The 25,071-nt window shown below is 42.4% G+C and overlaps 1 protein-coding gene and 1 long non-coding RNA gene across 14 annotated transcripts in view; one reads left to right on the top strand and one right to left on the bottom strand.

The window, feature by feature from the left end:
• The window catches only part of LOC146359425 (uncharacterized), a 41,771-nt gene that overhangs the window by 10,700 nt on the left and 6,000 nt on the right, over positions 1-25,071 (top strand). For both annotated transcript variants that reach the window (XR_014786653.1, XR_014786654.1), the window contains exons 2-3: positions 16,070-16,158; positions 24,558-24,671. This is a non-coding gene — a long non-coding RNA (uncharacterized LOC146359425). The remainder of the gene's footprint in view (positions 1-16,069; positions 16,159-24,557; positions 24,672-25,071) is intronic.
• FYN (FYN proto-oncogene, Src family tyrosine kinase) overlaps positions 14,564-25,071 on the bottom strand; it is a 147,397-nt gene continuing 136,889 nt past the window's right edge. For all 12 annotated transcript variants that reach the window (XM_084827336.1, XM_084827331.1, XM_084827328.1 and 9 more), the window contains 4 exons: positions 23,263-23,339; positions 23,013-23,166; positions 16,368-16,499; positions 14,564-15,101 (listed from right to left, as the gene is read on the bottom strand). In XM_084827336.1, the coding sequence (XP_084683462.1) occupies positions 14,893-15,101; positions 16,368-16,499; positions 23,013-23,166; positions 23,263-23,339 (572 nt within the window). In that variant the 3' untranslated portion in view covers positions 14,564-14,892. The remainder of the gene's footprint in view (positions 15,102-16,367; positions 16,500-23,012; positions 23,167-23,262; positions 23,340-25,071) is intronic.

The following is a 25,071-nucleotide window of genomic DNA, read 5'->3' on the forward strand; positions in this document are numbered from 1 at the left end:
GACCCTGTTACCCTTCTTTAAGGTTCATGAGGAATTGTCCTTTTATGATGGTTTAGTGATCCAGGGTAGTCATCATCTCATTGTTTAAGTAGAATTACAAGCAAAACTGATACAATTGGCCCACAAACTCATCCAGGGATTGTATGAACCAAACAACGACTGCGTGATTTATACTGGTGGCCTGGAATGGATGTGCAAGTTGAGGCTCCTATCAAATCTTGTGTGACTTGCCAGCTTCATGACAAGACAACTACATGTGTGCCTCCAGTACGGCCTGTCCCACTGCCTGATTCAGCCTGGGAGAAGCTGGCCATTGACATTGTGGGGCCGTTTTATAAGGGGCCTGCTGATTGTCATTATCCCATTGCCCTTATAGACTGTTTTAGTAAATGGCCCAAAGTGGCTTTTACTCCAAATGCTACTTCTCCTACTGTTATCAAGTTCCTCACTTCAGTTTTCAGTAGAGATGGAGATCCCAAGGAATTGATCTCAGATAATGGCACCCAATTTACTTCCGCAGAGTTTGAAACTTTCTTGTCAGAAAGGAATATCAGACACAGACGCTCATCAGTTTATTATCCACAGGCGAATGGAGAGAGAGAGAGTTTTAATAGAAGTTTGAAGGGAAGTCTACAAACAGCTGACTTGGAAGGCAAGGCATGGAAACCTTTCATTACAGAGTTTTTACAAGTTTATAGAGCCACGAGACATGCCGCAACACAGAAGTCACCGTCTGAATTATTACATGGGAAGGAGATGCACACAAAGCTAAGTGTTGCTGGACTACAAATGTTTAAGCCAGATACTTCTCTACAGTTAGATGTGAGGCAAACAGTACAAAAGAAGCAACAAAAGTATAAGAGGTATACTGATCACTGTTATGGAGCCAAGGTACCAGGAATACAATGTAGTTCATTCGTATGGGTGAAGAAACTGGGAATCATTTGGAAAGGCAAACCAAGATTCAACTTTCCCCCTCAAGGTACTTGACAGGATAAGACAATACACCTATAAACTGTCCGATGGCTGGATACAGAATGCCCCGTTCCTGGCTCCTGCTCATTCTGACTCTACTACAAATGGCCAGATATGGAATGCCAGCCACCTGGCTCCTACTCAGTATCATCCTGTTACTGACACTACTGGTCACCTAGTTGGCACTGTTGACTCCACTGTATTACCCCTTGTACAGAATAGCCAACCAGGACCCTTGCCTGATCAACGTTCTCAACACACCAGACGACAGCCTGCATGTAGGGATGGCGGAGAATTTCTCCACGAATCTCCGGGAGGCCGAATGCCAATGCATTCGGCCCCCCGAAATTGGTGGAGAAATTCTCCACCCCTCCACCCCCCCCTGGAATGGGACTTACCTTTGGCGAATGTCCCCGGCGCTGGCGGCTCCCGGCGGTGCTTCGGCGGTGCTTCAGCGGCGGCGGCAGCCGGTCTTCTGACCGGCTGCCGCCGCCATTTCCCAGTAAAAAAACAACAACAACAACAAACGTGATAGGCTTCGTAAAGATTTACGTAGCCGATCACGGCTAAATTTTCAAAAAACACCGTGATAGGCTACGTAAATCCTTACGTAGCCTATCACGGCTGACTTTGGGGGGGAAAAAAGTGCGTATGCAAATGGCGGCGCCCATGGGCGCTGCCATTTGCGTACACACTTTTTTCCCCCCCAAAGTCAGCCATGAGAAGCTACGTAAGGATTTATGTAGCCTATCATGTGGCTGACTGCAGGGACGCAAACGGCGGCTATGGCCGCCGCCATTTGCGTCCCAGCCGGCCAGGAGGATTCGCGACCGGAGGGACGGGGCGCCTCTCCCCCGGCCAGAATTTTGGCTGGAGGAACGGGGCGCCTCCCCCCCCGGCCAGAATTTCGACCGGAGGGACGGGGCGCCTCCCCCCCACCACGAAGCAAGCTGCGGGACCAGGTAAGTGACTTTTGTCCATCCCTACCTGCATGGGCTAAAGACTGTCTTTTGTAATGTGCTTACATCAGCTGCAATTAATAAGGTCGTTGATTTGAGGATAACTTGTCTTATGTTGTTTGCAGAGATATGCTAGTCTTTTATATGTTGGTTGGTTGGGGAAAATCATTTTTTATATATAAGGGGGATATGTGGTATTGTGGTAGGTGAATTGCATGTTGGGAGTTGTAATAGAGGCATGGAAAGAAGTGGGAAGGAAGAGGAAGTGAAAGGGACGAGTCGGGAGGATTGGAAAGGGAGACTGTTTGCTTGAGTTTCAATTTTGGGAAAAGACCTAATGAAGGCCTAGAATAAAGAAGAATTTAAGTAGCTGTCTCTGGTGTCTTGGGATTCTTGCAATACAACAACTGGTTCTTTGATCACTCCCTGAAGTCTTTCAGGCTGTCTTCAGGAATATGGCTGCCAACTGAAGAAAACTATTCCCAATTCTTGCCCTTGTTACTATTTTATAGTTCCATTTCCTTTTTGATGGGAAAGGTCATATATTGGCAGAACACAAGGCACACATTCTGTATTTGCAGAATAGCCTCAAGCTTGATATGTTAATCATATTTTTTTTAGGTTTTGATATTTTAAAACCTGTTGGAACCAATACCGTGAATACCTCTTAGAACTGACATATTGTCAGTAGTTAATTCTGCTGCTTATGTAGTTGGTTATGTAACTAGTAGCCTTAGCCTTTCCATCACGTGGGAACTGGCAGTCAGATTTTCATCTAGTGTGAATAGCCGAGCTTCATACTTGTGTGAAACAGCTGGGGAAAGCAGCTGTGTGTGGAACTGCAGAGTGCACTGAGGTTAGGAAGGAATTATCATTTTAAGTGCAAGTGCTAATGTATGGTGTGTGTGTGGGGGGGTTACATTGGGGAGGAATTCACATACTGATTGTATATGTGCGTATCTAACCATGTGTGAATTGGAAATGATGAGATGGCAGCCAACTCCTTGGTTGTATGTCCAGGGATGACTGCTGGCTCGTTATATATGTTTCGCAGGGCATGTTAAGCTCTCTCCATCAGTACGTAAAGCCCTGCTCGTGGTGTGGAAAAAGCCAGTGACGTGCCTTGGATGCTTCAGTGGCAAATGCTTTGGAGAAATATGTATAGTGAACAGGAATCGGGTCCTTCACGCTTCTTGTTCAGTCAGATTGATTGATGAATTGATTGGATTTATGAAATTCCTCCTAAAATACATTTTTCTAGGTATTTTACAATCATAATGATAAAAATACAAATAAAATCACAATAAAATCAACACTATAACATTAATTAATGTACCAGCCCAGGATAAAATCCTGACACATTGCAGGGACTAGCATATTAAAACACGCTGCAGGAACGGAGATAATCAAACACTAAAATACTAAAATACTTTTAAAGACTTTTAAAAGACTTTAATGTAATACTTTAATGCTTTGATGTAGCATCTGAAGCCTCTCTGAAAGACACTTTATACCTCTGTTTTCAAAGGTATTCTATCACATCTTTCATGGCTGAGATTTGGCACTAGATGTAGGCTGAATAACAGAGCTTTGTCTCAGATAAAATTCTGGTTGTGCACCCTTGCTTATACTGTGTGTGTGTGTGTGTGTTCAGCCTTTCCAAAGCTTCTGCCCCAGATATATTGGACTAAAACTCTCATAATTCTCCAGCCAGCATGGCCAATGACTACGCTGTCTGGGAATGATGGGAATTGTTGTCCAACCTATCTGGAGGGCACCATGTTGGGGAAGGCTGGTACTGTGTGTGTATGTGTGTGTGTGTGTGTGTTGTGTGTAAAAATGAATAGCAATGGGATTGTGGGAACATTACTGAGGGGAAAGCAGGAGCATGCTTCTATTCCCTTGAACTGAATTTCTTGTAGAAATCATGAACTATTAACCAGGCCTCTGGGCAGCTTCACATCAGCAGGAGTTTTCAGCTCCTTGACTGTCTCAGCTGCGTGAACACATCTTAGTTCATAAGACCCTGACAGTGATGAATGAAGCAGAAAATGTGCTCCAGTGTGGCAAGGGCTGACAGCAGGTGTTATGATTTGAAACGCTGCCAGCCCAAGGTGTGGTTGGGATTGACACAAACAGCAGGCAGCTGAATGAGAAACAGGCTGCTTGGTTACTTCTCCAGTGTGCAAATGTCAAAATGGTGTTTCAGACTCTTGTGCCAGCAAAACTGGAAATGATGTCTTAGGAAGGGAGTGAAACATAAAATAAGGGTCCCAAAATAGATCAGCCAGAGAGGGACTTTTGAGGGGGCCATTACCTGCAGAGGTTAGTTTTTTGGGTACTTGTGACCTAGGAAGTGGCGGTGGGAGCAGGCAGGAAGGAGAAATGGAGGAGAGGCAGCAAAGCCGTTCTACCAGGCTTACAGACTCCCACCACATTGTGCTCTGCAGGCGACCAATAGCGGAATGGCAAAGAGGCAAAAGGGCGCAGGTGTGGCAGGGTGACCCTCCCACCCCATTGTTGTCGCAGGCATTGTCATGATAACCATGCCCCCAACAGCCACCCACACGAAAGTGGCTCATTGCGCCATGGCAGAAGTACATGGGCAGGAGGTGGCGGTTCGATAGCGCTACATGAGAAAATACCTGCATTTCCCTGTTAAGAAATAACACAGAGAAATGGGGTGGGGGGGAGACACGGGACAACAGTTACAGGGCAATGACATTGGGTAATGTGCGCAGGAAAAACCGTGAGCGAAGAATGACAAGTCACACTAAAAAACTCCATGTGAAGTAGCCCTAAATCCAGTATCTTATTGTAACTGTATAATAGCCATTTTAAATTGTTTTGCATGTTAACAATTTTATATAATATTTTTATTATCTTGTATTTGTGTCTTGTAATTACAAACTTTGGCCATTGGGTGGTATAGAAATGACATAATAAATAAATAACCAACCAACCAACCAACCTAAGGACAGTTACCACAGGACCCAGCCATCCATTTTGTCATTTTAAGTGATTTTTGTAAAGACACGAAGTGTGAAGAGAGGGCAAAGCCAAAAGATGAGGGAGGCATGGAAAGAGATAAGAGCAAAGCATGTGTGGGAAAGAGAGAGAGGCAGAAAGACAGACATATGTAGCAACAATTTAAACCATGATTTTATATCCTGGTTTCTTAACTAACGGTGGTATGTACAAACTACAGTTTCCTGTGCTTGGTGAAATGTGCACCTGTGATTTGTTTGAAACAATGATTGGATAATTGAAATTTCCTTCCCTTGAGTGTGAAGGAGTGAGAAAGGGGGAGTGCATGAGCCTGAAGTTCACAATGGCTCATGTGTATCAGCAAACCTGTGGCGTGGTCCTGCCTCTGAATTGGGCCAGAGATACTAACTGGAAACAGTTTATGTGGAAATGTTCTATTCATTTAAGTAAGCTCCTAATGTCCAAGTAAATATTTTAAGGATCAGGGTGACAGAGTACAAAGAAAGGCACTTTTGATGAAAGAAAACTTGGGTTTTTTCCAAGTAAAGGGCAGTATCTGCCAGCTTGGAACATGTTGCACTAGCAGGAATGACACTTAGTGCAACAGGAAAGTAGAACTTGGTAGTGCAATCCAAGAAATGAACAAGTTAGCAGAGCAGCCCTGGCACAACTCTCTCACTGCCTGAGGCAGGAGAGAATATGTGCTGCCGCTGCCCCGCCACCACATCGTGCCTCTTCCCACTGCTGTATCGTGCCCTTTCCCCTGTCATGCACCACCCTTCTCCTTGCCTCAGCATGTGGCTGCCACATGTGCCCTACCCTTCCCCCCCCTTCCAATGCCGTGTCAGCTCTATGGAGAGACACGCAGCTGCAAGTACTGTTTCTATTATTGTACATTGCCCAGAGCGGCTGGGTGACCAGCCAGATGGGTGATTACTAAATTTAATAAATAAATAAGAAAGAAAGAAAGAAAGAAAGAAAGAAAGAAAGAAAGGAAATAAGGAAAGAAAGAAGTGACTGTCTGGCTCTTGCGAGAGCCCACCCAGCCCTCAGAGTGAAACAGAGCGTGGGCAGCTGCTCCAGAGAGCCCCGCTGGCTGATCTCTTGCTGCAGCAAATGCCACAGCAGGAGAATGGTTGGAGGCAGCAGGGTGACAGTGCGTGGCCCTCCTGGTGGGGGCAGGAGCAGTGCAGTTTTCTGCTCCTCCTGTGCTCTGCCACCTGAGGCGGGAGCTTCACCATGCTCCATGGGAAGGCCAACCCTGCAGCAGAGCAACCTTCCACAACCTCCACTGACTTGTACCATTCCAGAAGCAGTAGTTTCGGATAGTTTTCAGCTGCACCACTTTTCCATTGCACTAGCAGTTGTTCCCACTAGTACAATGGCAATATTGGAAATTGCCCATAATACACTGTATTTCTGTAAAATTTCACTACTGATGAAGAAAGACTTTTCCTGCCATTTCTGGCTGTTCAGGTTCTCTGGACAGCTGAATCCTAATCTTTTTTTTTTTTTTTTTAAGCTTTAACGCCCCAGAGTTTATTATACCCTGCTGAGATACAAACAAAAGAGTGAACACAATGCATCTATGTTAATTTATAAGCAACTTCCAATTAACCCTCTCTCAATGATAAAAGCCTCTCTTGCCATTTATTAAAGTTTTCCCCATAGCAATACATATCTCCTTAATTAAGATCAGAAACAAACTAATGCTTTCCTTATTCCCACTTGCTTTCAATTAGCTATTCATTGATCGTTACCCAGCAGACACTTGATGATTAACAGAACAAGAATAAACAATAGGACAGGGAGAGAAAGGGACCTACGTGAAAATGATGCTTCAGGAGTAGAGAAAGATGCAGGCACCGTGATAAGTAATGGGGCAAGAGACAGTAGAGAATGTGATACATAGAAAAAAAACATGCATGTCATTGAAGGGCAAGGAACATTTTTTAAAAGCTACAGCAATCCTTAATGCAAGATGAGACATTACACATAGAGGGGTGCTCTCATCAAGCAAGAGTGATTTAATGGAGAACCTTCTCTGAGCAGATCATCTCTCTGAATTATCTAACAGCACTGTCTTATGTAAGTCTGATTTCTGAACAATTAAGTTCAGTGTGCCTGACTGCCGGGCAAGTGTGCATAGGATTGCAGCTGAAGAGTAAAATATAAGATACCCCCTACCAGCAGGTGCACAATCTAATAGTCATGATACGAAAGGAAAAATGAATGGGAAGGAAAGAGGAAAACAAGCCAATTGAGCCCCAGTTCTTGAAGTTACACCATTTTAGCAGAATGATCTGCTCTAGACAGGTGGGCATCTCTGCCTTTAAGTACACATATACACACAATGCAACAGTCGTTAGACCTGTGGCTGATGGATAGGCCAGGGTATAATCCCCTTCACTTCTGCGGTCCCTGCAGAGCATTGGGAGCTGAGTTTTCTTTCTGGCAGGGAGGCGGGGAAGCATGCTGCCGGTAGCTGCTCTTTCTCTGGCCAATGTACAGGGCCAGGCTGGTCCTTCTCTTGCCAGGCTGGTCTTCCTGGGATCCAAGGGGCACAGCCACCGAGTGGTCCTTTGTCACCAGGTCAGTGGCAGAGGCCACAATGGTCTTCCCTTCAGCTCTGTAGTCCCGGGATAACAGGGCCTACATATGTCTACATTTCATCACGTAGATATTTACAGCCAGTTTGGGAGACATTAATACAGCAATATGGCTCGTGATAGTTGCTTTGCTCATTCCAGCACTCACCCGTTGCTCTTGATGTATGATTGAAACAGATTACTGTCACTCCACTATAAAGGAGGTTTGTGAATTCTGGCAGGGAGATCTGGAGCTCAGATCCCTCGCTACTGTAGTAAACCTGATTACCTGATTCACTACAGTAAATCCCTGAGTCCCTGGCAAATATTCAAATGCAGAGATGACCTGAGCACAACTGGTCCAGTAACCTTTAAATCACTTCCATGTTATGATCGGATTTCAAGGCAGCCTGCTAGACAAGTGACCTGCTTTTCCTTGGAGAATGTCCTCAGGGCACAGTGGTACTGGAGCATGGTGTCTTGTCTTGTGAAAACCAAAATGGTCTGAAGTTAATGGCTTTAGCAAGACACTGGATTTACAACAGCGACAGAATCATGGCACTGTCTTGTGGATGACAGACAGTTTCAGAAGACTGCATCTGAAAATAGTCATCACAGCTCCCTACTAATGCCCACTCCAATTCTACAGGTAGGGTTTTTTTGTTTTTGTTTTTACAAATAGAGAATTTAAAAGACTGATTGTTGACAGCTTGTTGCTCAAGTTAATGCTTTTCTGTTTTCTTAAATGAACTAGTTCCCCTCGCCCCATTTTACTCATACAGAATACCAACCTCTGAGGATTTCCTCCTCTGCTCCTGAAATAATTAATTAGTACTCACATAAAAATTCAGGGATGAAGGTAATTATTTCTGGAAGCAGTTGGGGGGTCTTTTGCCCCTGGAAATGGCATTGTACTGTTGGCATGAAGACTCCAGGAGATATGGAGATCATTCCACCCAGTTATTATATAATCCAGGCTGAGCTACCTGTGGCTCTCCGGACATTGTTGGGAGTCCAACTCCCACCCAGCCCAGCCAGCAATAGGGGATGCTGGGACCAGTAGTCCAGCCAGGTCCATAGATTGCCCACCCCTGAGAAGATAATTTATTGGCAGCAAAGGGGTACGAACAGTACAAAAAACAATACTTTCGCCAGGGTTTAAATATTGCCAAGTAAGGAAATCCTCTCAGCAGCATTCTGAACAAACATGTATGGTATGATATTTCAATAAAAATGCATACATCTAAATTGCATTATGTGCACTGGTCACTCAGAATTAGAATTGCTTTCTGGTGCGACTGGCAATGCTGTGAGATTCTAGCATTATGAAAGAATCTTTCGTTATTGTTGGACATGATTTGAGAAAAGGAAACCATCCTTTCAGCCAAATTGACTGTGGTCTGTACACATTGCTTTACTGATGGAGGAAACACCCCCACCCCCCACACACTTTGTGAAGCAGTTGCTTGAGGTGGTTTCCAAACAACTACATTAACAATTGTACGGCACAATGCCGACGCCCCGCCTCCCTGCCCCACCACTCATATTTCTACATATCTATTTCAATGCTATACATCAAGGATGCAGAACTGAAGGCAGTTGCCAAATCTAGCCCACCTGGGGGCCAAATCTCCCTTCCTGGTTCCCCAGCTGGCCATAACCATTTCCCCCAACTACTGATTATTTGGTGTTTCCAAGCTTTTCTGCAGGTTTTTTTTGTTGTTGTTCTAAGGGCACAATCCTATGCACGTTTAGACAGAGAAATGTCCTGCAACTTCCAGCAGTCCCCAGCCAGTGTGGCTGGCTGGGGCATGATGGGAGTGGCAGGACTTTTTTCTGTCTAAACATGCATAGGATTGCACCCTAAAAGGTTGAAGTGTCTCTTCGAAGGCTGAATCTACACAGCAGTTTTCCTGTTATCATACTGCAATGATAACTACTGGTGCACATGACACCAATGGGCACCAAACGGTAAAACTGCTATGTGTAGATTCAGCCCAAGGCTGAGTTTCTGGCAGTAAGAGCTTCAAGCTACAATATGCTGGTATTTTTTGTACATTTGGCTATGCTTTGGCGTTGCCCACCACTGGAATGCAGTCTCCCCTGAGAGCTTCTCTGAAATGGAATTTAGCCCTCAGGCTGGAAGAGATTCCCCACTCCTGTTATAAATACTATGTTCTTCACTGTAGAATATAAGATAATATGCAGGCCATCTACCTCTTACTTACTCATTTTATTTAGGTTACCTCAGGCCTATAGTACCTGTGATCCACCAAATAGAATACAACTCACTAGCTATATTTTTTAGCCTTCTAGAGGTTTGGTAAACCTCTTGTTTTTGCTGCCTGCTGGCAACCGATAAAACAGGCATGTCAAGCATGTGAAGGAGCATACTACATGGGTTGTGGGCTCCATTCAACTGGTTAACAAGTCATATAGTCATGAGGTATCCTAAGTTATAAGGAGTTGGCTTATACGGAGTTAGACCAATGACCAATTCTACAGTACAGTCTTCTGTTACTGGAAGCAACTCCTCAAGGTCTCAGGCAGGGATCTTTCTCAGTTCTGAGATCCTTTAAGTTCAGGATGACAGGAATAAACCTGGGACCTTGTATAGGGAAAGCATAGGAACTACCACAGAGCTGTGGCCTTATCCCCTACAATGAAAGCCTTCCTTAGTCTAGTGTCCTCCAGATGTTTTGGACCACAGCTTCCAAGATTCCTGACCATTGGTCATTCTGGCCGGGCTGATGGGAACATAAAGGCCAAAACACCTGGAGGCACACAGTTGGGGGGAGCTGCTATTAGAGAAAACGAGACAAAAAGATTTGCTGACTGCAATATGAACTCAGCCAGAGTGGATGAAGTGCTAAATCTTAGCTAATACACCAGGCTTCCCCAATAATAAACCTACCCTCCAGATGTGTTGGCCTATGACTCCCATAATTCCCAGTCAGCATAATGTGCCTAGGTTTCTCCCATACACTGAGGAAATAGTATTACTTTTACATAATGTATTTCCCATTGCTATTCCTTCAATGGAACAAGACCCAGCAGGACCGACCACATGGTAAATTATTATACCCTGAAAAGCAGTCATTATATGGTACAGGAAGAAAGCTATGTTGACAGCAAAGTGCAGTTGAAGTTGCCCTCCATATTCCCTCTTCCATTCTGTATCTTAGATCCATAATGTAGTTTGCTTGAGAGATGACTATATATTGGTCTGAAATAGATGAATAGTAACTCTGGCAGAAAGAGACAGTGCAGAATATGGATGTGTACATGAAGTCTTATTGCCTCAGTGGTAATTCATTCAGACTTTGGAAATTCTTTGGCCTTCCAGAATCATTCCAGAGTAATTAACTACTATGAAGCAGAATACAAATACATAATAACCCACAATTTCAGCCAGGTCTTCAATACCTTCTACAAAAAGCATACTATTTACATATTGTTACCTTCACCAATTTTAGAAGGGATGGCAATTCACTGTAGTACACTTCCTGACCCAGAGGATGCAGATTTTTTCCCGTTTTCTTTGAAAGTGGCAGAAAAATGAAATAAATAATTTGTGAAGAATCTTGGATCTTACTCACTTTTGAGTTTGAGTTGAAAAAAATATTTAACGGACATAAGAAAATCTTCCACAGAAAGTACAGCAAGCAAGGAGAATACTGACTTACATGAAGTAATGCCACAGTATATGTCATAGCGTTTGAGTGAGGGTTGAGGAACAGGTTTGGGGGTGGGTGGGGTGGGGGTGGATGACCCCCCCTAAGCCCTCAACAGACCAAAAGACATCAGTGGGCTTGGCCACATTCAGTCGCCAGCTGAAGCACTGGCTGGAGCTTGCGCAGCTGGAGCTTCTGCCAAGGACCCAGCTTCACTTTTCCTAGTTGGGGAAAGCCCATGCATAGCGAAGCTGTCCCGAGCGGGACATCCTGCCGGTGCCTTGGTTGGGGGCCAGCTTCATTGTGTGCAGACTTTCCCTGGCTGGGAAAGCCTATGCACAGCAAAGCCAGGCCCCCGACCATGGCACTAGCAGGACGAGCACTCCTCCAGCTGGCACCTCAGTTGGGATGGCTTTGGCTGCTCTGAGCTTTCCCCCATTAGGGAGGTCCAGGCTCGGCAAAGCTAGCAGGGAAAGGAATTCCCACTGTTTTCTTCAATTATTAATCTGAGATCACAGCAGGGATTTTCCTCCCCTCTAGCCTGCAGGAGCTGGGCCTTTGGAAAGGTGAGGCCCTGTGGACTGGAAGCACCAAACTGGTGGGCCAAATTGGCCCACAGGCCAGTTTCCCCATCCCTGCTTTAAGTAGAGCTGCCCATTACATGCACTTGATGATGCCAAACCATTTTGCATAATGACGCTTTTTGTACAGCAGCTGAGCAAAAATTAAGTGCATTTCATGAAAAAGAAACTTTTCTCTGCTTAATGCATCTCTTAGAGATTGCAGGAAGTGGACAGAGATTCCTGCCCATATCATGAAAAGGAGATGGTGGGTGCTTCCATATGAGGGTTTAATTGTACAATTGCTCTGCCTCATTCACAGAAATGTATGTGTGTGTCCCCAGACAATATCATCTTACATTTGTAACCCTCTTATTTTCCACCACTTGTTCTATCTCTCTTCTTACCACAGAAAATTCATCGAGGTAGCTGCACAATATCTTTTGTTAGCATGAAGCACCATTCACCTGGAGGTACCGCATGTCTCTCCACTTAATGCAACTCATGGAAATTGCAGCAAGTGGGTGGTGTGTTTGTTTAAGTCGATAATTCCTATTCTTCCATTGTGTGAGATGGACAACTTATACCACCCAGATTACAAAACACCCACCAGAGTAGCAGCTGAAAACATTTTCTTCTTTAGTTAATGCAACTCTAAGAAACTGCGGCAAGTGGACATGTTAGTCTAAAGTGGATAATCCTCCTGTTCCATAAAGGTGACAACATATATAAACTTATTCTGGCATCAGTTACTTAATAACAAAAGAAGGACATTTATGGAGGTGGCTTTAAGTTCTTCTTTTAAGTGAATAGAAAAAGAGCAAGTCACAATGCCAGCACTTTAAAAATACTTGTCAATGGCAAATGAATAATGTGAATTTATGTATGTGGTTTTAAAGAGTCCTTATTTTGGTACCCTTTGTAGGTTTCTTGTGATGAGACAACTTCCTAAGTTTTTCTCTATGTGTGAATTAAGAAGTGGAAAAGGAAGTAGATACACTATTGGAAAAATAAGGTATTAGAACAAAAACAAAAAAGCCACCCAAGAAATCTTTAAAATGTGCAAAATGTCAACAGAACTAGACTTCCACTCTGCCCCCTGTCCGATAACTGACAGGTGCAATTGCAGAATACGTATAGGGGTTTTGTAAAGAGGAAGTTCACTGGAGGAAGTTCTGTTATATTTCTGAAGTTCCAGTGACCCCTAGAGATACTCTGGAAGGCAAACTGCCTCTGATGCTTCATGTAATATTTTAAAAGAATATACTTGCATAGATGTTCCTTAGAATACTTCTTGATCTTGATAGAATTTTTATCTTTGCTTTGGATCAACTCATTTGGGATAGAGTTCCAAGTGTGAGTATTGGAGAAAATACTTTGCTTTTACCCCATAGAACAGTTCTTCCTTCCTTCTGACACTTAACCATACAGGAAAACTAATGCTGAAATAAAGTAATTCTAGAATAATTACAAGAGTACAAATATGTTAACGTCCAGCCACCCTCGTAGGCTGAGTCCAGCTGTTTCATACCAGCTTTATAAAACAATGATGCCAAGAGCAGTCTTCTCCAACCTGGTACCTTCCAGATGTGTTGGTCTACAACTCCCAGCATCTCCCAGCTACCATACTGGAGGATGCTGGAAGTTGTTGACCAACACATCTGGAGGGCTCTAGGTTGGGGAAGACTGCTCAAGAGCAATTAGCCGAGGACACCCCTTCTTTGCTACAAATCCCATCTCTCTGATTTAAATGAAAGAACAAAAATTCAAATGTAAAATGCTCTCTTTTAATTACTAAATTAAGACAGTTAAACATTTTAAAAATGTAAACTTGCAAATAAAACAACAACAAAATGCAATTAAGACTGTAACATTATTTTTAAAAACTTAAGAGAAATAGAAAGGATGGAGATTTTTTTGTTTCTTTTTGGTTAGAAGGAAGGAATCCAAGGCTGATACAAACAACTGAAGAAGTAATACTTGTGTGCATCCCTGTCCTCCCCGCTCCTATTTCCCATGAAAGGAGTGCATAGTAATTCCACTGAAACACTTGCAGACATATTGAAAGTAATTTCATTAGCAGTATAGGACAATTAAAACATCTATTTTATGATGGGAAATGGTACACGCAAAAGATATTCTAGCTGAAGCCTGATGAATGTTAAGCATGTGGACAGGACTAAAATGCTATGAGGTTGAGACTATTGCATGTGGTTGCAATGTTTATTAAATTTTTAAAAAATCAGAAAATTTTCAGTATACATATTTTGATACAGGGAAGTACTTGCAGTTTCAACCTTCCAGTCCAAATGGGGTATGGTAGATTTTCTTGCTTTAATAAGTTTGTTTTAATTTTGATCACAAAATCAAACCTCTCAGTTGGCAAATGTTGCTGGAAACACTGCACATGATTTCTGAAAAACTGAAAGTTACAACGACCTACAGGTACATAGTCAAACCCAAAAGTGCAATCCAATTAAAAAACATCATGCTGGGCAAAAGCCAAAAATTCAGTAACTGGCTCTCAGAGTCTTCACCAGTGTTTCATGTCTCCAGTGAAATTAGTCTTTTACTGGGTGCTTCAGCATTATGGCTAATCCGTTTCTGAAATGAGTTTCCTCTGCAATAGCACCCACGGACTATACAGGTATGTATATATTTTACATATTTTTTATATATAAAAGCAAAAACAAAACAAAATCCCCGAACACTGGTCCTGATTTTATTTTGTTAGAACATGAAAAAAATGTAGACAAAAAGAGGCCACTTTTGGAAAATAATACTTTAGTTGAATCAGGAGAAGACTAGTTAAAATCACATAATTTTGCTTCTTTTTTTTTTTTAAAAAAGGAAAGTACTAGGATAAGTTATTGGCACTGAATTACTATTTACACTGAACAAAGATTTTGCAGTTTACGTAACATCAAAACAATGCAGTTTCAGAGTCTTTGATTAAGAACAAAACCAAGTGTTCACGTTTCTGTTCATAGAAGACATTCAGATCTTTAGGACAGGTAGTTCTGGAAGTGCTCGTCAGGCTCCAGCACATTTTGATGCTCTTAAGACGCTGGCTTTGGGAGGAGCCAGTCAGCCGATGTCAGCTGCAAATGGGACACCTAATAACTGTAGTCTGAGCAGACCAGAAAAATTACAGGTTGTCACCTGGCTGGTACTGGGGTTCAGTTGCAGTAAAGTAGTCTTCAAGGAAACCCTGCAAGTACTCAAAAGTTGGGCGCTCTTCTGGGTCCTTTTTCCAGCAGTGGATCATGAGCTCATGTAGAGAGATGGGGCAGTCCTGAGGGCATGGCATTCTATAGCCCCTTTCTACTTGTTCCAGGACTTCACGGTTATTCATACCTATGAAATACAAGAAGCAATGAGAAATTCTTTTGACATTTCAGTACAATTGCAGAACAAACTCAGTTCTGAGTATTTAATGAAAGAGAATTTTGCTTGGTGGGGAAAAATCACTGGACAGATTTTCCCTAACCAGCGCTACAATCATACCAAAATGGATTAATTTTAAATGAATTACTGTACCCTACTAGAGCTTTTGAAATAACCAGAATTCTTAAAACTATTTCTGAAATCAAAAAGTGGGGCTCCAAATATTCACTTATTTCAATATTTGCTTTGGAACTAGTACATGTGATGTCCCTGAACAAATCCTTAACAAAAACCCTTACCTTCCTGAGCTGTTTTGTTACTTCCCCTCTGTTTAATTTTCCTAGTTCTCATTTGCCTACATTAATCTCATTGGATCTGATTTGGTTGATGATCTGTATCATCATCACATGATTCCATTAACAAAAATAGGATTAAAGGGCACTGTGGCCAAATAAGGCTGAAGGCTATGAAAGCAAAGAAGGAGGAAAACAGCATCTTGAAGAGCATAAAAATGTAATGAATATATTGACAATAAATGCTGAAAATGGTGAGACATTTTTGAGACTCAAGAAAAAGAGCATGAATAACAAAATAAGAGGTTTTGCTCATCTCTAGAAAAAAGTGCTTTTAAAAGGACCCAGATACTCATTGGAAGATTGCTGCTTTTTAAACACTTTGTGAGAATTAGGTGAATAAAACACTGAACAAGTGAAAAGGAAGACTATAATAGTACCATGTTTTTTCAGAAGGAGATCTCACGTCCATGAAATTCCACATTCCTAATGGGCAAACTAATATTTTCTGTTTGCGGTGAATGTGATTCACAAGATGAATTTACCTTGTAACTGGGAACTTGGTGTTACATTACACAAGAATTTTTAATTTATAATCCACAAAGAACAATGTTTACATTTGTATTTTGATTCCACTTTTGACAGTTACAGGTGCATCAAGATCATGATTCGGGAAAGAAGTAGTCGCAGGCACAAGAAACAAGTCGTCTTGACTATGAGAAGGATCCAAAGAGGTGAGGTGCATATGTGGGGGAGATTTGTGTGTGCTGACAGAGTTTCGCTTGTTTTTGCTGCAACAGTTTTTGCTGCCTGAACCAAGGTGCTGTTGTACACCTGGCACGTATATTACTTATTTGGATCCAGGCATTAAAATATGTAGATTTTACCTTACTCATATAAACTGTCTAAAGTGACAGTTTATTTTTGCATGTTTTTCTTTTACCTGGGTATGGCACTCTCCCTTTTGTTACTAGCTCTGTTAGCAATATACCAAAGGACCAGACATCCGATTTTATTGTAAACCTTCCATACAATGCAGCTTCTGGGGCAGTCCACTTTATGGGGAACTTTGCACCTAGGAAAGAACAAAGATGTTATCATTGAGGCCTGTTCATGCATCAGTGGCTAATAGGAGCTCACTTTATTCGGTCAGAGTAAAATAAATAAAAATCTATTCAGTGCTTAACTGAATTTTAAATGTGAACAATCTTGACTTAGACTTTCATAAATCATGAGCTTTGAAAAATAATTCAGATCACCTTCCTACTGGACACTGGATTCTGAGTCCTTAGGCCTCATTGTCACTTTTACTTTCTCATCTCTACAACCATGAGGCTTCTGAGTATATTTTCGAATAAATGCAAGCTGGAATTTTCATAATCTATCACATGATACGGTGCTCTCATATGAAAAAAGCCACATCCAACTGTATCTTGAAATGTTCCTTGAGTGCAATCCTATATATACTGGCCTTGATTTGGTCTGCCTTTGAAGGATTGCCATTTCATTCCATTTTTATTTTTGTTAGTTTTTTATGCAATACCCCATTTCCCATCTTTAGCCTTGAAGATGAGACGCATTATATTACACATCAAAAAATAGATAATACACAAGAATTACAGTTAATACCACCTTGTTTTTATTGAGTCAAATTATGGATCTGTGCTATTACTCCACTAAAGAATTTAGTTTTCTATTAAATAATACAGATTAACAGAAAGGGAAATCACATTAAAAAAAAATGCTGATGTATGTCATCAGCAGGAAACCATTTTATTTTTATAAGGCAACTGTATCATTTCCAGGAATGTCTGAGCAGAAAACTCACCTAAAATTCAAGAGACATTAGTGACTGATATAAAATAAAATTACATAATATGTTAGGAAAATTAAAAACAAGAATACTCTACATCCCATACCCCTTGTTTTACATACCTCTATAATTCCCCAAATCCTTGAATTAAAACCGTTTTGTGTTTCCAGTGGACTGAACTAGATCCCATTTGAAAACACCTATAATTTTTCTTAAACGCCTAAAAGGAGATCTCAGTAAAATGTGTCATTCCTATCACCTCAGCTCTTTGTCAAATGTTCTATTTTTCCTTTTCCTTGTCTTCAGGGGTCCATCTACATAGGCCTTTTACTCCGGTTGTATTCCACTCCCAAGTTGTTTGTATCGTATGACGCACGCCACTCTCTGTAGCTAGCGTTGCATTTCTTGCCCTAAATCTGTTTTTTTCCCCAAACTCATTTTGTGTCGGATTTTCCCGTCACAGCGGCTTCACTGCAGTTTGGGAATCCATGTGACCTCAGCTGGCTTCAGCATGGGCTGGTGGAAGCAGCTCTGATTGGCGGAAGGGAAAGTTACGTGGGGAGGGGGCATGGGGAGAGCAGACGGCTAAAGATGTCTACCCAGAAGTAACTCATTGCATTCAATTCCACTTTGCCAAGTAGCCAAGTAGGAGCAGCCCTGCTGCTTTGAAACTGCACTGTTGTGAACGTGGGCTCAGTTGCTGCCTCTCACTTTAAATATTGATTGAGCCCGGGAGTGGGGAGGGGATCCAGCCCTGCTGTTTTGAAACTGTGCAGCTATGAAGGAGCACAGCTAAAAAATGGTGAGCGCCTGCTGATTTGAAGCTGCAAAGCTAAGAAAAGGTGGATGCCAGGGTGGATGCTTCTCATGACCGTGTACTCAAAAGCACTTAATTGAGCCTGTGTGTGTGTGTGTGTAAGCCTGTTGACTGGGCAGTTAATATACATCAAAGACAATGTGGTAGTTGCTTTCCCTCCTTGCCAGCTCTGCGCTCTCTGCTCTCCGAGCCTCTTGCATTCCCGCTCGTTCTGCTCCATCTTCGGGTGGCAGTAGCTGCCTGCCTGCTTGCCTGCCTCCCTGCCTCATAAATGTACGCGTATGTGGGGTCTGTATGAACATCTACTCATAAGCATGCCCTCCACTGCACTTCGCTGAACATGCGAGAGAGGAAGGGAGGGGGAGCAAACCTGCACTCATTGGCTGCCCCGCACCTATGCAGTTGATGACATTCATTTCTACTTGCCCACCCCGCCCCAACTAATGCAGCTTCTGTTCCTGTTTGCTCCACAAAAGCGGAGGAATACAGCAGCGTGTATGCCATGGAAAGAGCTAATTCGTTTCTGTGAAAATGCATATTCTGACCAAATCACTTCACAAAGCATTTCCATTTAGACTGGCCCCAGATGAAGCTGTGGATGTGCTAAATTGGTGCCTGGCTGCAACAATGGACTGGATGAGGGCTAATAAACTGAAACTCAGTCCAGACAAGACCGAGATGCTGTTAGTGGGTGGTTCTCCTGACCAGATGGAGGGTGCTCAACCTGTTCTGGATGGGATTGCACTCCCACTGAAGCAGCTTGTGGAACCTCTTGGAGCCATCTTTGTCACGTAAGGCTAAAGTATCCTCAGTGGCACGGAGGGCCTTTTACCATCTTCAGTTGGTGGCCCAGCTATGCACCTATCTCGACAGGGATAACCTGACTTCAGTTGTCTATGCTCTGGCAACCTCCAAGTTAGATTACTGCAATGTGCTCTCTGTGGGGCTGCCTTTGAAGACGGTTCAGAAGCTGCAGCTTGTGCAAAATGCGGCAGCCAGATTGATAACAGGGACAAGAAGGCCCAAACATATAAGACCGATTCTGGCCCACTTACACTGGCTGCCTGTATATTTCTGAGCCTGGGTTTGACTTATAAAGCCTTACATGGCTTGGGACCACAATACCTGATGGAGCACCTCTCCTGGCATGAACCAACGTGTACACTACATTCAGCATACAAGGCCCTCCTCTGGGTGCCTTCTCCAAGGGAGGCTTGGAGGGAGGCAACAAGAGAGAGGGCCTTCTCGATGGTGGCCCCCCAATTATGGAATGATCTCCCTGATGAGGCCCATCTGGTACCAACATAGTTATCTTTTTGGTGCCAGGTTAAAACTGTCCTATTCTCTCAGGCATTTGTCAGCGTATCATGAGTTCTTAATTAGGTCCTGGATCGTCTCTGGCCGATAGTTTAAAAAAATGTTTTTAGATATATTTTGTCTCTCTGTGTGCTATCTGTTTACATGGTTTTTATGTAAATACTTTTTTTGTACTTTGTATAATGTATTTTAATGGTTTTTAATTTTTGTGAACTGCCCAGAGAGCTTTGGCTACGGGGCAGTATGGAAATGCAATAAATGCAATATAATAAATGAGAAGAGCTTATATGAACTGGAAGCATAATTGCATCTGATCAGAATGGGGATCTTTAATAGACCCAAATGTATCATGAGCATAAAAAGGGGACTAAGGGTGCAAACAAGCAGGTGACAAAAGCAGTGAGCCAAGCCACATATCCCATGACATATCAAATACATATCACACCATTGGGACAATGGTCCCATTTTGCCGCTGAGGCACACTGAGACTCAGCACTAAGTGATGAGCCCAAGAATAGTCAATAAGTCCATGGCAGATGATCCTTAAACAGAAATATAAGTTAAGTAATAAGAAAAAGAATACCTCCGAGCACATTTAGAGCATCATTTCCTCACTACTGAGCAAGTGCAGTCTCTCCCTCCTTAAATATTTAAACATTAAGATGTAAGGTCAAGAGAGCTGGTGCTTACTCCCACACAAGCCAAGTCCCAGCATGTCAGTTTTGAGAAATTAAGCTCTGATCCCAGTTCTATTGCAAGTGAAGCACAGAAGGCACACCTTCAACCTCCTCTGGCTCATCGCTCCCTACCTCTGCAGTTCTGGCTGGCTTTCCCTTAATTTCAGTGGGCTGGGTGAAGCATAAAGAACTGACAATAGTAAAAGCAGCTAATGTGCATTTAGCACTGAAACTTTGGAGAGGAACATTCAGAGAGGAGAAGTGCAATTAAAAGCATGTGTTTCATGCTAGGTTTTTTGTGTCTGTGGGAACGTAAATCCAGCGTCACACAAGTGGACTTCCTCTTGCTCTCCTCCCCCCTGCAGCCCCCCAAATCTGCTCTTGAGGGTCTGTCAACCCCCTGGAGTGGATTTGGGGTGTGCGGAAGGCCTACAGGGGTGAGGGGAAATCCATTATGCCAGTAGCTTCTGTTCCATTGGATCCAACCCTTCGTTATTTGAACAATTACAGTTTTGGCTTCACCAACGGGTTAAGGACATAAAAGAATACAGAGATTTATACACATGCTTGATAGGCAGCTCCTTTGTGCTACCTACTCCCTGGGTTTAAACTTTAATTACTTGGGGCACATCACAAGTCAAAAAAAAAAATGTCTTCCCCATCTGTACTGGGACATTTGGAAGGTATATAGCATTAGCAAGCATCATCCAGACAAGCACTTCACCCTGTGTTGTATCACTTTTTCTACCATCGTTAGACTTTCCTATCTTATTAAGAAATATCACCCATTTTGCCCAACACACCCAGAACAAAGCGGCTTTTCCTCCTACAGCTAAGCTCAACGCCGTCCCCCATTACATTAGCACAGTTATCAAATTACTCTTACTACTGCATCAGGGCTTGATCTGGGTGGCAGGGGGAATTGCTTTTATTGTTCCACAGAAATGATAACCCGTACATAGTCTAAAATAGAAAAAATCAACACAGAGAATGATGCACTGTTGCATTTTGATTTATTTATCCATTTGTATTAGTCTAAGATGTATTGGTCTCCCATCTCTCTCAATTTATATTGGTATGCCCTCCCTACTTCTCCAACTAGAGAGAAATTCCAAGGGCAGTACTACAAGGTTTAATTTCTGGAGATATATAGTGTCCTTATAATGTCTGCATTATCTACAAATATACAATCAGAGCACAGGGGCAACAAACAGGCTCCTAAAACATGCAGCAGATTCCCCAGAAAGATTAACTCCACCTAGAAGTCCTGCTTTCTTCCTCTGTTTTTTCCTGCATTCATTGACACCTCCCAAAACTACAGATACTCTCATTGATAGTCTTCATTTTGCCCATCTATCCAGGTGAATTAGCCATTCAGAGGACCATCTACAGTTTTTTTGGGGGGGGCGGGGGGAAGTGAACTGACTCATTCTTAGTGATAATACCACACAAATTCACAACACTGTTCTGTAATGCTGGGACATGGATAAGGCACATATGGGCAGAAAATGCAGAGATATGGTGGAGAGAGAATGCAGGAACATTTCATTGCATGGCAAGGAAACAGCAATTTGGCAATGCATGCCCATCTGTTGCTGGCACGTGATTTGTAGGAAATAAGGAAAGTTTATAACCCTATTTTGATCTTATAAATAGTCAGTGTAAATGTTAGAAAAACACTGAAAAAACAGACGGAACCAATAATACCATGTCCTATAAAACTACTGGAGATGGGTATCTCAACACCATCTGCTTCCTTGAGCAATCTCTCCAGGGATTCAAGACAGAACTTTTGAAGAGTGCAGGAGGGAGGAAGTCAGCCCTATTAATGTCAAGAACACAAAATATCAAGTGGCAAGGAAAAAGAAAGCTCATTGTTTTTGAAATGCAACCTTCAACTCTTCACTGGGGTGAGCATGCTCTGTCTCCAAAAGCAACGGCCAGCCATATCACACATTCCCAGCCAGTCTTCTGCTGCTATGTGCCAGAGACTCTACAGGAACAGTAGCTTGCTAGATAAACAACACAGCCCCTCAGCTGCATCCCTACGGAAATTCTGTGCAATAGGGTCATGGGGAAAAAACAGCCACCGCTTTATACTGTTTACTATGCCATCACCATCCCCTCTGGAGTTAAGCAACCATGAACAAGGGCGAATCTAAACAAGACTCCAGTTAAAAACTATTTAAAAGCTTGCTTAAAATAATTATGTTAAACATAAAAGGGGAAGTTTCAGACAAATGACTATAATTTCATAATTTCCATAGCTTTAAATATAGTCTCTATAGCATATATAGAAAAACCTACATACATCACAAACTATTGCCCATGTGTAATTAGTTCTTCAGGATGAGTGTAGAATGTGCTACCTTTGGATTTCCTATTATATACAGAAGAACCTAGATTTATTGCATGTGCATTAGTGAATTCTCTGGTTTATAATCAATACATTCTTAAACTCTGCATTTATATATGGAAATAAATGCATGGGGCCCAGACAATGATATTAGGTTTCCCTTCTTTGATGATTCTTCATGCCTTTTGCAAAGCTGAGGTCATAGGCAGAAACTCCTATGACATGCAAATATATCAAACAAACAAACGCTGGGTTTTAGTCTCACAGAAGCCAAAGTCACCCAGTTTAAATATCATGAAAAGAAAGATATGCGTGGACTGACCACCTTATCACTGTGTTGATGGGCTTACAGTTTGTTTTGAAATGTATTTTGAAGACTGCTGGTCCAAACTGGAAGAGATATCATATATCAAACGATGACACATACATTTCCTCTATACTGGAACTGATAAACAGTTGCAATTACCTGTCTGTACACATAAATCAAATACTGATTCAGATTCTGTTTAACCAGATGACTAAGTATGGAGAAAAACATCCACTTTTGGCATGTTATATTTGGTATGTGTATCTGTCAACCATTTTCAAAAGCTATAGACTGATCCTACCTTGTCTGGCTGTGTATTCATTGTCTTCAATCAATCTTGCTAATCCAAAGTCAGCGATCTTGCATATTAGGCCATTTCCCACCAGGATATTTGCAGAACGCAGGTCTCTGTGTATGTAATTCATCCGCTCAATGTAAGCCATTCCTGCAGCGACCTATTAGATTTAAAATACACAATGCACTCTGCTTAATTAATAACATAGAACCACGACATGAATACATTGAAGTAATTACATATTGATTTTTTTTACCTGAGCTGCCATGTCCACTAAGTTTGGCAATTTCAAAGCTCTTCCTTCTCCATCCTTTAGGAAATCTAGTAAGCTTCCTGCAGCACAATACACACACACACACACACACAGAAATATTTTAAAGCATTTAGCTGCTTCTTGATGCTGAACAACATACAGAACAACGTTATTTATTTATTTATTTGATTGATTAAATAAATAAATAAATAAATAAATATTTATAAGGCAGCTTCCTGCCCCCAAAGTGACATACAGCTTTACAAACTCTGATTGAAAGGTGACAGATATAATCTCCCCCCACTCCAAGTTACAAAGTTCAGAGAAGACTTTATGTCACAGAGGGCACAATCCTATTGGGATAGGTGGCTGCTTCCGAACTCGGTGGCGACCGCCTGTTCAATGCAGGGCAGGAGCAGCGTGAAGGGGATCTTCCCCTCCGTGCTTCAGCCACCCTGCATTTGCAGGAAGTCGGAGTGGGGACGACAACGCTGGCTAACGCATAGGAAGCATCGGAAAGGCATTTCTACCTGCCCCGCCCCGAACCCAGGAATGTCCCGTTTTCACTACTCTGTGCTGCTCTTACGAGCATGGGGCCCATCTGCACTGCCTACGAAGCAGCATGGGAGTGGGTGGTCAGTTCTCAGGGAACTGACTTATCCTATGGCCATCTAGCCACTGACTAGCAGCCAAAGGATTGCGCCCTAAACCACTTAACTATACAATAGTGGAATTTATAGAGGAATAGGAACAGAAATGGCAATGAATTATGCTTGAACTACTAGTTTCATACTTCAGAAGGTATTATCAAGGGTTGTTGTTGTTTTTAACACCCCACCCCCCAACCTACAACATTTGTGCTGGACTATATTCTTATTGAAACACCAGCATAGGATCATTTTGCAAAGTTATTCTCATGTAAATTGCTAAAACACTCCATCGTCAGTGCTTATTCATTCAAAAGAATCCTTCCAAAAGTAGTATTAGAGATGCCTAATATTATGTTGGGACTGGCCATTATGGCTTGTTCCCTCCCCCGTTTTTTCTAATTATTTTTGTAGGTTTGTAGTTCATATAAAAAAGTATACAAAGAGTTATGGAAGTGTGATGCTTTGCTATTGTGAAACATGGCTGGTTGGGCGAGGGCTAGAGGTTCCTTATGTTATTATATACCACAGGCCACCAATGCTTCTTTTACTCGAGATGTCCTGGTTCCAGCTTGTGAAATGATTTTTGAGAAAGGCAGAACTGTGGGCCTTGAGATATAAATTGACATTTTCATTGTATGTCATCACCAGGTTGCATGAGATTATCATTAACCATCACTGGAGTTAACTCACTGGAGGATGCTGGTCAATGTTATGCAGGAAGCAATGGAGTAGGTCCAGACCTGCTGTTCCACAAATGAAAAGGTGATTTCCATTTGCAGATGGGAAAACAATTTTTGTTGATTCCCCCTCTACCTTTAGCACCTGGTGGCCCCTCCCACACTATCCTGGATAGTGGAGGATTTGTGGGGGCATAGGGGATTATGGTGGGAAGAGGAAATCAGGAAGGAATGCTCCACCCCTTCCACCTATGAGAGCATCAACTTTGCAGAGTACCACTTTACATAACTCTGGATCCAACCCGATGTCTTTGGATAGAGTTCTTCAATCCCTAAATATAAACCATCCCCCATAATGCAGCACAGAAGTGCTCAAGGCCATGAGAGGCTTCCTTAATAAAGCTCTTTTGCTGAAGCAAAAATACCAGTGAAACAATGTGATACTGTGACTTTAGAACTTGTAGTTTCAGTTTGTATGAAATTAG

Source organism: Heloderma suspectum, chromosome 1 (genome assembly GCF_057233095.1).
Source record: "Heloderma suspectum isolate Gila_16-S chromosome 1, 16-S_ref, whole genome shotgun sequence".
Lineage (NCBI taxonomy): Eukaryota > Metazoa > Chordata > Lepidosauria > Squamata > Helodermatidae > Heloderma > Heloderma suspectum.